The sequence below is a fragment of the Danio rerio genome, chromosome 20, assembly GCF_049306965.1.
Source record: "Danio rerio strain Tuebingen ecotype United States chromosome 20, GRCz12tu, whole genome shotgun sequence".
NCBI lineage: Eukaryota > Metazoa > Chordata > Actinopteri > Cypriniformes > Danionidae > Danio > Danio rerio.
In genome coordinates this window covers 24,456,701-24,469,254 of record NC_133195.1, presented here as the reverse complement: position 1 = coordinate 24,469,254, position 12,554 = coordinate 24,456,701, and the positions used below count along the sequence as shown (strand labels likewise).

Here is a 12,554-nt window from a genome sequence, read left to right as displayed (position 1 = left end):
TATACCCATCTTTGCATCAAGCCAATTTCTCGTGTTAGCCTAGTTGGTTGGCGGCGACAATGACCCTAGCGAGAAGTGGCAGTTATTCACCAAAAAATTTGTTGTCGACCACCGTAAAACAGGAAGAAGAAGAAATCGTCTATCTCGTCATTATATGGATTTAGTTTCATCAGGTAGACATTGGCCTCACAGCTCCGTGAATGCTGGAGCTGTCACTTATTGATCTCCGATCAGTAAATGTAGCTTGTGTGTACGCTACTGCGCTACTTGACTAAAAAAATTGCTTTGCTACTGGAAAGCTATTTGATTGAGAAAGTAGCAACTCTACCGCCATGCTACTGAGAAATGTAGTTACTTATAGCAACACTACTGTCCAACACTGCATCAATTAACAAAAATGAAATTTATCATTTAATTGAATTATTAAATTTGGCTTAAAAGGTGAGACTTGGTTTTAATTTTAAAGTAACAGCTCAGTGCCACTTTTGATTATTGGAAGATTTTTTTTCTCTGTACAAAATCTCTAATATTTTTCAAACATCTCAAATCTGAAATAAAGCTTTAACTAAACCTAAGTTACATTAGGTTGCACATTTCTGATGCATCTCTAATGCATCTATATTGATTCAATCTGTCTAAAAGCTTTTTTGGGGTTTGTGCTTGGCCCGTTGACCGTGAGAATGTCGGACTTTGTAACAGTTGTTTATTTCACTGGTGAAAGTGGAGGTAATTTGTATGTGCATTGAATCCTCATTCATTTCTTTGTCTCGCACCGTTGCTGTTCCACTCGTAACTGTCTTCCTTTGGTCAGGGCCACTTGCAATGCAGCTTTCCAATCACCACTTAGGAATAAACCACAGCAGAGGATACCAAAGAAAAAGAAAAAAATCTGGCTTAGCCATATCTGACGTGAGTTCAGAATCCACCCATGTTGACCTACAGTTAACCACAGTAAATGCAGACACTTACAGTAAGAGTTATGGCAGAAGGAAGGTCGGAGATTCTTTAAAGAAATATATTTTTAAATTAATAAATCTTTTTTGTCTAGTTTTCCAGAGAAATTAGTATTTGTTTTAACAGTATTCTTTGTATTACAACTGCACATTGTACTATTATTTGTCATTATTTAATATAATTTTTGTAATGATACAGGTTCAACGATTATAGAAATAAAATAATACCGAACCGTAGCCCTATATACATTTCTGGAGATCATGAATTATGTAGCCAGAGGAACGTATGGCTGCATTTTATCTTTAAAATGAATGCTACGAGGAGGTATGACACCGTTCCTTTTCATGCTAACCACCTCCATATGGACAACTTTCCCGCTGTTACCAGTTTGTCCAGTGGCTCGCTGTGTACGTTAGAGGATTTGAGACACAAAGCAAAGTTGACCATGAAGACGTGTTTAAGTCTGGGAAGAACATTCCAGAATGCAGCTAAGACAAAAGCAAAAAAAGCAAAAAAAACAAACAAACAAACAAACAAACAAACAAACAAACAAGTAAATAGCAGGGTGAGAATGTGGTAAAATCTGAAAACATGGTAACAGTCAGGCCACCGCATGGGTTTTTCTTTTTCTGGATTGCTTTTAAACACTGTTGGTTGGGTTTAGGGAAGTGGGTGGGTATCGTAATGCTAATAAATTTAGAACAAACAAAATTATAAACCAACAAAACAAAATAAATTACAATACACATATCCCTTACACAAATAAGCTGCCTTTCTGATTAAACCAATCAAAAAAATGTATGCCAGTTGTCTCTATTACTCTTCAATGCTTTTTTGTGATGAAAAATATGGTAATTTGTTAAAAAAAGAAGTCTCTTGTGATTTATTATTACAATTTGAAATGAATGTTTTCTAAATAAATATATTAAAATTTAATTTTTGAATAAATATGTAATATATATTTTTATTAACTTCTTATTATTATGAAGTTAATAAATAATACAAATATTATTTGTATAATGATAATGTTTAATTATAATTATAATATTTATTTTTAAAAAAGTTATTACCTTTTATTTATTCAAATGTAATTCAATAATAATTGTATTTTCAGTTGTAACACTATTTTACAATATTATTGTTTAATTTTTATTTATTTTTGAGCATACAAATTCAACCTTGGCAGACAAAAGAAACTAAAATAATTGACAAACCTTATACAAGTTTACAATTTTTCATTTAAAGTATGAGCACCAACCATCTCAATTAGAGTGCCTCAATGGCATTCCTCTTATCATAGACGCTGATTACTCACCAGCCAGACAGTTTTGATGCAAACCTCATGGTCTGACTCAGATGGAGGTTATTTTATCATCAGCTTAGAGTCAGCCAGAGGTTAAACAGAGATTCTGAGCAAGTGCTGGCGTAGAGTTCAGTCCTCACAGTCTGACTGTACTGCTGGGCCACAGGTCTCATCCACAGGGCCTGTGTTTTGATATCAGTGCGCAGAGGGCAGGAATGTGAAGCAGCTCGTGATCTTTGAGGAGCAGGAGATGATCTCACAGTTCACTCCATCAAATCTGGCTCCCGTTGGTATGCAGGATGTCAGTAAGTGCAACCAGACTCTTGAACGGCCAGCTGGACGGCTGATATCCACATGACGTTCTTGGGGTTAGATAGGTTGTTTATCTCCCCTAAAGTATTATTTTTTTCGGAACCATGTACATATTTTTAGCATCAGAATTTGCCCACTTTCATAAAGTTGTAGAAAAAAAGTATGTGAATTGATTAGTAAGTAGAAAAAATGAAGTCTAAAAAAATTACTTGGGATTTTCTGCAAGATTAAAAAAACAGCCCTAATCCCTGTATATTAGGGATTAGGGCTGTGCAATTAATCAAAATCAAATCGAAATCACTGCAAATAACAAGAAGCTATGATATGAAATCTATTTGTATTATTTAATTTACCCTGCCCAGAGCAAATGTTTGACTGCTGTCTATATGTGACAGTCTAATAGCCAATTGAGTGAGCACAATTGAGTCATGAGTGTCTTGCTAAAAAGTCAACTGAAAGTATTGCCAGTGACACCCAATCTAGTAGCAAGCAACAGCAAAGTACAATTTCAGAGTTGTTTCAGCTATGTTAGCTTGCTGAGTGTTCTTTATCATTTCTCCTGATTGTGTTTTTATAATAAGCTATGCTACCTCCCTAATCTGAGTTCAACTTGTTTCCATAAAGGTACAGTAAGGTCATTTTATTTGTGTTTACTGTTTGCTTTAGAGAAAATTGAGTGTTTAATGTCCAAATACTTATAAACAAATTTGAATAAATGTTTAAGTAAGTTGAAATTTTTTCAGTTCCTTTTTTGAACTAACACTTGATACTTTTTTGCAGTAAGAAGTTACAATAAGATTGTTGAGCTGAAGCTTGACCACAAAATTAAATCGCAAATCAAATCGAAATCACAATATCTGTCAAAAAAAATTGCAATTAGATATTTTCCCCAAATCCCACAGCCCTATTGGGGATGTCTCGATCAGGTTTTTTGCCATCGAGTCTGAGTCAGAATCATGTGATTTTAAGTATCTGCCGATTCCAATGCCCGATCTGATACTTTTTTAAAACATAAAGGCTTAGTAAAGACATGGGAGCTGCGGATAAACTCCACATGTCTGTGGTAAAGGAAACATGGGGTACATCTTATAAAAGGAAAAGTAGTTTGTCAAAGATGTTCTTATAAAGAGCTGGCAGATTTTGTTTTTGAGGTGTCTTATCAGGTTTGTTGTGGTAAATGTAGCCTTTTCTTTTCCACCTCTTGCAATGCCAAGTTTACATATCTCACAATATTGGCAATGGCAATGTTGTCGTCATCAGCTTTATATTACCTCCAGACTGCAGACATACTCGCGCTTTCTGCTTCAAGCTGCTTCTGTGTTCTACTTCGCCGGCATTTAACCAATAGCATCTTTGCAACAAAGTGATGTCATGCCGCATGCGTTGCTCTTTCTGGGTGAAGTCAAGAAAGAGGTCTAACTCTGTGCCACCGCATAACTATAGATGGGTTATAATACAATGAGAATATGTGTATACATACACATATATCCGAGTCTTGATCGGGAGGTTACGTCAGATTCAGATCATGTCGCTTCGTGATCGGGCCCGATTTCCGATCACGTAATCAAATCTGGACATCCCTAATGTATATCTGGTGGACACTTTACTATCCTATAAGGCCACGTGAGGCAACAAACACTGGTATGTCATGGGAAAATGACAACATAGACAATGTAGTATTTCTGAATGTCATTCCTACTATTTAGAACATTCTTTTTAACTTTATATGATTAATTTGAGAGCCCTGTTCAGAACTGTCAATTATTGTTCTCAGCCAATAATAAGAGTTTTGGGGTTTGTCTGTTGTGTATAGCATTAATATTCACCTTATCTTTCATATAAGAATAGGCAGAGCTATTGTAACTTACATGTGTCAACTTCAGACTTCTGGGGCCTCATGTACAAAGACTCGCGTTGAATTGATACTAAAACATTATGTACGGACAAAGCTGTAAATGTGTGTATGCAGCACACCGTCAAAGTGTGGATCGAACAGGCGATTGAACAGGGGATGCTGAACTAACACCCTTTGAGGAGAGAGTTGCCTCAATTGTTGGGACACTTTACTGTCTGGAGTAGTATCCGTGTCAGTGGGAGACACAGATCTATTAGAGGAACACCTTGTTAGGGCGGTATAGCAGCACCCCTCCGCTCTTATCAAGGCAGCGTCACAGGCATTTCAGCTGCCCAATCGCCCGCTCTACAACTGACCAAGGGCCTGCAACCTAGGAGCCTCATCCCAACCATGCTGTTTGTGAGGCTGAATTAATCATGGGTTGACCAAAGCTACCTTGCTACAATATTTGTTAAGCGCATTTGAGCATCACATACTATTTGCACATTTATTGAATGGAAATTATTCCGTTTCCGATTCGCGTATGCAAATTCGTCTTGAGATGGCGCCTGTATAGCAATGTGCGTGCAGTTGATCGCTCCGATTACATTGGGCTAACCGGTGACCGCTGCAAATTGTGTTTTAATGTTTGGCTGGTCAACTGCATGGGATGGAAACCTTATACCTGCTAGACATGCGGATGATCCCGCCCCATACAGCTGCCATTAGACGGCTCAAAGATACTTTGTAGTGTGCAATTTTACATAATTGCCTCTAGGAGTTGCCAATGGAAATAAAACAAACACACACAAGAAATGCACGTACGCCAGGCATGAAGTTGGCATGGACCAACACACATTCTCACATTGTTTGTAAATCCAAACGTGAGTGTGAAATCTGGCGTACGCAAAGTTTTTGTGCGTACGCAGCGTTGATATATGAGGCCCCTTGTTTCATTCACTCCCATTGATGTTTTAATATACAATGTGAAAAAATGTTTTTTTTTTTATCATTTTTTTATTGTCATAAACACACTGTACAGGTAGTTTGACCATTTACTGCCACTGGTTATTCTTAGTCTTTTACCCTTAGCGGCAAATACATTAGAAGTCTTAAAGGCAGGGTAGGCAATTTAGTTCAAAAACATGATTTTGTTATGCTGGTTAAGTCTCTTCACATTATAACAACACACATTAAGTTAAGTGGTCTGAATGTATTTATAACGTCTGTGGAAGGTGTGGGACCAAACTTTTTTTTTTTCTTCTAATCAAAATGTTTGGTCTGAACATTATAATAGGCTGTCCTACCTTCAGGTCAAAATGTGGATTTGCATAACTCTGTGCCTCCTGTTTGTGCAGAGTCTGCGGACAGGTCAGGTTGTCAGCGCGTTCCCACTATGCAGACTGATTAGATCGTTTGTCCACTGAAGCAGCTGAAAATGCCTGCACTCTTCCAAATATGCTCCACTGTGTTTGAAACAAAGCACAGGTGCATCTGAGGTAAAACATCAGTGCAACTGGGTAAGACAGCAAAACGTGAGCAAAGCGTGAACATGCACAATATACTGACACTGAGAAAAGGAAACTGCTGAATGAAGTCTTAATTTTTTATTTATGCACACACTAAAGGATTCTCGTTGCTTGATAATATTACAATTGAACTACTGAAGGCATATGGTCTGTTTGAGGTTGTTTTTTGTATTTATTTTGACTTTGTTGGTATAAGAGAGCTCTCAGATTTAATCTAAAATATCTTAATTTGTATTCCAAATATGAACAAAGGTCTCAGGGTTTCAGAATGTCAAGAGGGTGATTAATTAGTACCAATATTTTCATTCTTGGGTGAACAAGCCCTTTAACTCAGAGTTTAAAATTCTCCCACTTCCAGTGCATTTGATAAAATGTGCAGCAAACAGTGCCTCGTCATGCTGCTATTCTATTCTCATTGAAAACAACAGAAAAAATGCACTCGCCTCAGGATAAATAGCTTTGGTGGACATGCACCCTTATTATGTTGCCACTTTACTATTATGCACTTTGAACTGTGGTGAATGAGAGATGATGTAACCTCCCTCGTCTTGTCACTTCTGGTTCAGTGTTTTGAATGAGGCGTGGCTTTGGACAATGGTTATCCAGGGCAGGCAGGATCTTTAGCTTTAGCAACTGCTAGCTTCTATGCAATAGCCATCCTTTAAAAAATTTGCGCAAAGAGCTTTTTTCCACATTGCAAAATAATGTAGAGGCTGAACACTAAATATGCAGGCAGCACAAGGCATCTCTATTTCCAGAAAATCACTTTTTTTTATAGTTTACACATATAATAGTCTATAATATAGTGTATAATAGTATCATCTATAAAAACACTTTAGAACGAAATAGTAAAGGGGGTCCTAGGAATTTTTAAAAAGTATCCTCACATCTCAATAACACACATTAAGTTAAGTGGTCTAAATGTATTAATGTATTTATAACTTTTGCAGAAGGCGTTGGACCAATCCAATCAAAATTCAGTTTGAACATTATGATAGGCTATCCTACCTTTTGCTAGGAGAAAAGTAGGATTATAGCTTCTCTGAAATAGCCTAACCTACCTTTGACACCTGCACACAAAGAGCTTACTTCCCCACATTGCAAAATAGTGTGGATACTGAACACTAAATATACATGCACATGACCACTATTTTTAGAAAATCATGTTTTTATACTTAACAGCCTATTATAGTATCATCTAAAAACGCATAAACTTTGGAACAACTAGTAAAAGGGATTCTAGGCAGGGATGCAACGATTAACCGATAATATGATTACGATTAACCGATAATCGTAAAGGGTTTTCAACACCGCATTTCTGCATTGTACAAAACTGCTACAACTAAACTTATACCCACCCACACTGAATTAACCATGGATGAGGCTATTAACTAAGGGCCATTCATGTATTGGACATTTTACACACGAAAGATTGTTATTTTTCAATGGAGGTGCTCAACTTGTACACACATATTGGGATCGCATTGAGGGGCGCATGAGAAGACCACCAGTCACATGACAAGAACTGGACCGATCAGCTTAATATTTTGTATGAAATATACACGTTTCTGTTGTGGTCCAAATATGAAAATACCAAACATTTTTGTAATATAGTTGATCAAAAGTGCCTTTCAGACAGAGTGTAAGCAGTCTTTGACTGTATTTGTTCTCTTTGAAAGGAAAATACTTACATTTACATGATTAAATCCTAACAATAGATTTAAATTAGACAAATACTATTTTTTTATTCTTATTTTTCTTTTTAATTGTTCTGTCATTTATTTCAGCGTAAAATGTTTACATGTCAAAAAGTTGTTTTCATTTATTTTTAGATCCAAAGAAAAATGGACTGCTGTTTGTTTGTTATTATTTTGTGCTGTATTAATTGGTTAATGAGTAACAATAAATAACACTTTAAAATATAAGAGGTTTTAGGAGATTTTTTAAACTGTAGTGTTATGAAATGAAAGAATGCATAATAATCGTGATAACCATGAAACCGTTATTATTTCTCAGACTATAATCCTACAACCAAAATTTATAATCGTTGCATCCTTAATCCTAGGGATGAGTTGTACAGTATTACGCACAAAACCAGTAGAGGCTGAAGCTACATTTGGGGCACAGCCGAGTGTAATTCCAGGGAGGGGCAGCTGGGAATTCCACTGTGGCAACGGCCTGGCGGAGGGGCATTACGTTCAGCTGTACTCCAGCTGTGTCCATTTATACTGGTGACCGACAGGCGGTGAAGGGGCATTGCTGCCAGACTCGCCCACTCAATGGAACAGGCCAGAAACATCCACATCTCCACCAAAAGCACTTTCTCTTATTCTTTCTTTTTTCTCTCTCTTTAACTACTTATTTAAAATAAGCTGAAGCATCACAATTCTTAAGGTTTTTTTGGGGGGTGGACAACTGAATTTTTTTACGTGTAATCCACTTAAATGTGTAAAAACTACTAAATTAACTTAACTCCTTTATGATGTCCCAACATAAATCAATTATGACGAATCCAAGGCTGTTTTATCTGTATGTTTTTCTCACAACCGTGTTTCTCAGTAACCCCAGGGTAGCCATCTGATGATAAGAATCATCCTCTTTGGCCCTCAGGCCAAACGGTTTCTCGCTTTATCAGCGCTGCACACACCTGCACATCAGAATGTTTCTCTGAACAAGCAAGATTCTCAGCCTCAAAGTTGTGACTATGGTGTTCGTTGTTCAGGCCATGTGTTGTTTGTTTGTGTCTCCACACCCAAAAGCAAGGCCGAAAAGACAGCTGACAGACCTCCTGCTGCTGGGCTTCAGTGGCAGATGTTGCCTCACCGTAGATTCTGTCATGCAGTCATTGTTCTTGTAGCAGTTGCTCATATGTCATCATCATGTTTAGAAAGCATGCAATGTTTATTATTGATGCATTATTGAGTTTATTATAGAGTGGCTGTGGGGTTCGCATCCAAAGCATTGTTGTTTTTGCACTTCAACTGTAAGAACTGGGTTGAAGAAATTTCAATTTACTAGAACTTCATCTATGTAAGCTGCTTTGACACAATCTACATTGTAAAAGTGCTATAGAAATGAAGATTCTAAAGACTTGACATGTTTTTTGTATAGATTTATTAATTTATTTAAAATACAATTGAAACAATCTACTTATACACACATGAATACACCTCTTTAGTGATGAACATGCTTGTTCATTCTGAATCTGAATTAGTTAATTTTGAAGGAAATTAAATGCACAATGTTCTTGATTGATTTTTTTCGTTCACACTTTCCAATTCTCACTAATAACAAACCAACAACGATGGCTTTTGGCTCAATAAACTTCTAACTTGTTGCTTACTAATAGTTATTAAGGTAGGAGTTGGATTAAGGTAGGGATAGGCAGTATTTATGATACATGTATTTCAAATACTGTATGTATATTAAATACAACATAGTATTTTGTAATATGTATTTGATGGGGTTCATGAAAATGGGTTTATATTTTGTACCAAAATACTTTAGTGTCTGTTATTTTCGTATTTTTAAAATAATGTAAAATACTTAGTAAGAAGTCTACAAGATGGCCTCTGATTGGTGCTTTCTCTGTTATTTGACAAGGCTTGAGATCAGACTAGAATATTGATTTAATATTGAAGAAGTTGATCAATGATTGGACTATGGATGGAAATTCTGCATCACATATAAAGAAAATAACAGACAAATAGCAGGAGTACATTTGAAAGCAAACAACATAAAAACAACATAGAAAAGACAAACAACAAACAACATCAAAAGTCCTACAGCGGCGATACCTGTAATACTTCATTGACTGTTTCAAATGCCAGTAGATAATCTGCAGGTGCTCTTTATAGTTAATTGCAGTACTAACTTTGACATAGTTAATCAGTATAAGACAAACATAATAAATAATACAGTCTACTAACTTTTTTTGAGATATTGTTTTTTATTCTGTTTTAAAGAGTATAATTGCAAAAAGACATTATTTATGGAAACTGGAAATTTTAGTAGTTTTCAAAAATCGTGATTTTACATTGAGATTGAAAATTTCAATAACAAAAATGTTGGAAAATAAGACTTTTAAGAGAAGGTGGCAGTTTTCACAATCAAGATATATCAAGTATTATATTCATTATGTGCAATAAATGGTTATTACAATGATTAAAGAGATAATCTTCAAGACAGGACTTTCTGTATGAAATTTGTACAAAATCTATTCTAAAATTAAAGAGAAATAAGTTTTATGAACACCTCCTCATGTACAGCGGTGAATGAGTTGGCAGAGAAGCTGACTTAAACTCGCTCAGAGAAACGCTGTTGCTGTTAATCATTGTTTTTGTTTGACGATGAAAGGATTCATCGAATATGCTCATCGATATGAAGATGGCGAAGAAATTTCATGCTCCCTTGTAAAAGTATTTTGTAGTATTTTCAAAATATAAAATACAGTATTTTATTTTGATACATTTGTGGCTGCTGTATTTTGTAGTTTATTTTGATATGCTTAAAATTGAGGTAATTGGTATTTTATTTTAAAATACATTTCAATGTATTTTTTTGCCCATCCCTGTGTTTAGTTATTGGGTAGGATTAGGTGATATCAAATATGATCATGCAGAATATGTATAAATAAACAGTCAATATATTAATAATATCTAGATAATAAGCCACCATAGGTAATAATGAGACAATTGCTACTTAAACTACGGTGTTGTCATAATTTCCCATTTATTTATAATCTCTATCCTCTTATTTGATAAGTTTGGATCAAATGAATGTTTTTCTTCTCTGTGGTCACTGGAGCCCAGGCTTGCTTTCTATTGTCCTAAATATAGATCCAGCCCCACACATGTGCATGCAAGCTGCAAGCTGTGTTAATTTGCACAGTCTCTCTAATCCCACATAGGGAGTGATGCATTGTGGTCCACTGTCATGTCTGTGATGTGGTTGCCTGGAATGAGCCAATCTGATGATTACATGCACGTTATGAGATTTTTTGACTTGTGGTGTTGACTAGGCTTAGCAGAGTCTTTCAACTCTGACGTCTTGATTCAGAGTTTTAAATAAAGCAGAACTTGATTACTGGAATCAGGATTGAACAATTTCTGAAAATAATCTAATGCGGTTTTCAATTTCTCGTCATCTTCTGTGTTAAAAATGAATGTAAGACAAGTAATAAATCATCAAATAGTATGACCAACACAATAACAGCGTGTTGTGCAATTAATAACGAACAAACAATTAAAATAAATCAATCAACAGTCAACACAGGTGAGTGGGCTTGACAAACCACCTGTAGAAAACACACTTTTTCAAATATCTGGCACTTTAACGGATTCTTGTGCCAGTTTGATCCAGACACATTCTTACAATCACTTGATAAAATGCTCTGTGCATCTTTAAAGTGTGCTTCACACAGGTGAGTGGCCTTGACTAACCACTTGTAGAAACACTCTTTTCACTTTCAATAAAAAATAAAAAACTCCCCTCTTCATACTCTAGCACTTAATTTTCTAAGCACTAACAAAACTTTTTTTATAATTAGCATTTCTTGTGTGTATTGCCTCTCCTTGTTGAATCGCTGAATGTCTCCTAAATTGTAAGTTGCTTTGGAGAAAAGCCTCTGATATATGACTAAATGTAATTGTAATGTAGTCAATTACTCAATTAACAGATTCAGTTTAATCAGTTAAAAATTTCCAACAAATTGTCGCCTAAATATTTTTAATCAAACATTAATTAAACTTGCAAAGCTTTACAGACAGGAAATTGTGGGAAGCAGAGAAAGCGGAAACATTGGCAAAGGACCTCAAAAAGGGAATCGAGCTTAGGTTGCCGTGATCACCTTGGTGCTATGTGTTGGCACACTAACTACTAGGCTATTGGTGTTGATGTGTAAACATACTTATACTGGTGTTAAATATGATTATCAAATGGCATAACTTCACTCATTTACATCAGCAGTGAATTGAAATCAGTGGTTTACCAATATTTTTCTGTGTTTTTATTATAGGGCTGAGTGACCCAAGAGTTGCTTTCACCTGAGGGAGGACCACCACCCCCTCGTTCCCATTATCCCTTGAGCCCCCAGTCTGTAGCTGCCATGGCACCACGCAAACGTGGAGGTGGAGGTCATGGCGCGTCCTTTTTCTTCTGCTGCTTCCAGAGCAGCGATCACCCGGAGATCACCTACCGTCTTCGGGAGGACTTCGCCCTGCAGACTATGGAGCCCGCGCTGCCCATTCCCAGCTACGATGAGCTGGATGCCATGTTCTCTGAGCTGGTGGTAAGTACAGCTTTTACCATGCATGTGCAACTTTATATGTGTTCAGTTCTTATAGTAAAGTCCCTTAAATCATACAGTATAGGACTGGGAGTCAAAAAAAAATATTCAGTGATTCAGAAGCTTTGACAACTAAGAGTTTAAACTTGGGAAATACATTGTTTTACATTATGATCAATGCAGCCATCAATTTCAATATTATTAGGGGCCAAGCATCAAAGGTGCGTAGACACCTATTGTATCTGTTCATGTTCTTTTTCTTCTTCTTCTTCTTTCTTCTACTTCTTCTACTTATTATTATTATTCTTTCTTCTTATTCTTCTGCTCTGGGAGTCT

General features: G+C 36.2%; 1 protein-coding gene across 31 annotated transcripts in view; it reads left to right on the top strand.

The window, feature by feature from the left end:
• The window catches only part of daam1b (dishevelled associated activator of morphogenesis 1b), a 180,091-nt gene that overhangs the window by 72,733 nt on the left and 94,804 nt on the right, over positions 1-12,554 (top strand). For 30 of the 31 annotated variants that reach the window (XR_012395605.1, XR_012395602.1, XR_012395596.1 and 27 more), the window contains exon 2: positions 11,949-12,221. Coding sequence is in view for 5 of the 31 variants with exons in the window: in XM_073932725.1 (XP_073788826.1) it covers positions 12,039-12,221 (183 nt within the window). In the remaining 26 variants the exon portion in view is untranslated. Of the gene's footprint in view, positions 1-11,948; positions 12,222-12,554 lie in introns of those variants that run through there. The other variant, NM_001030136.2, reaches the window with a different exon arrangement.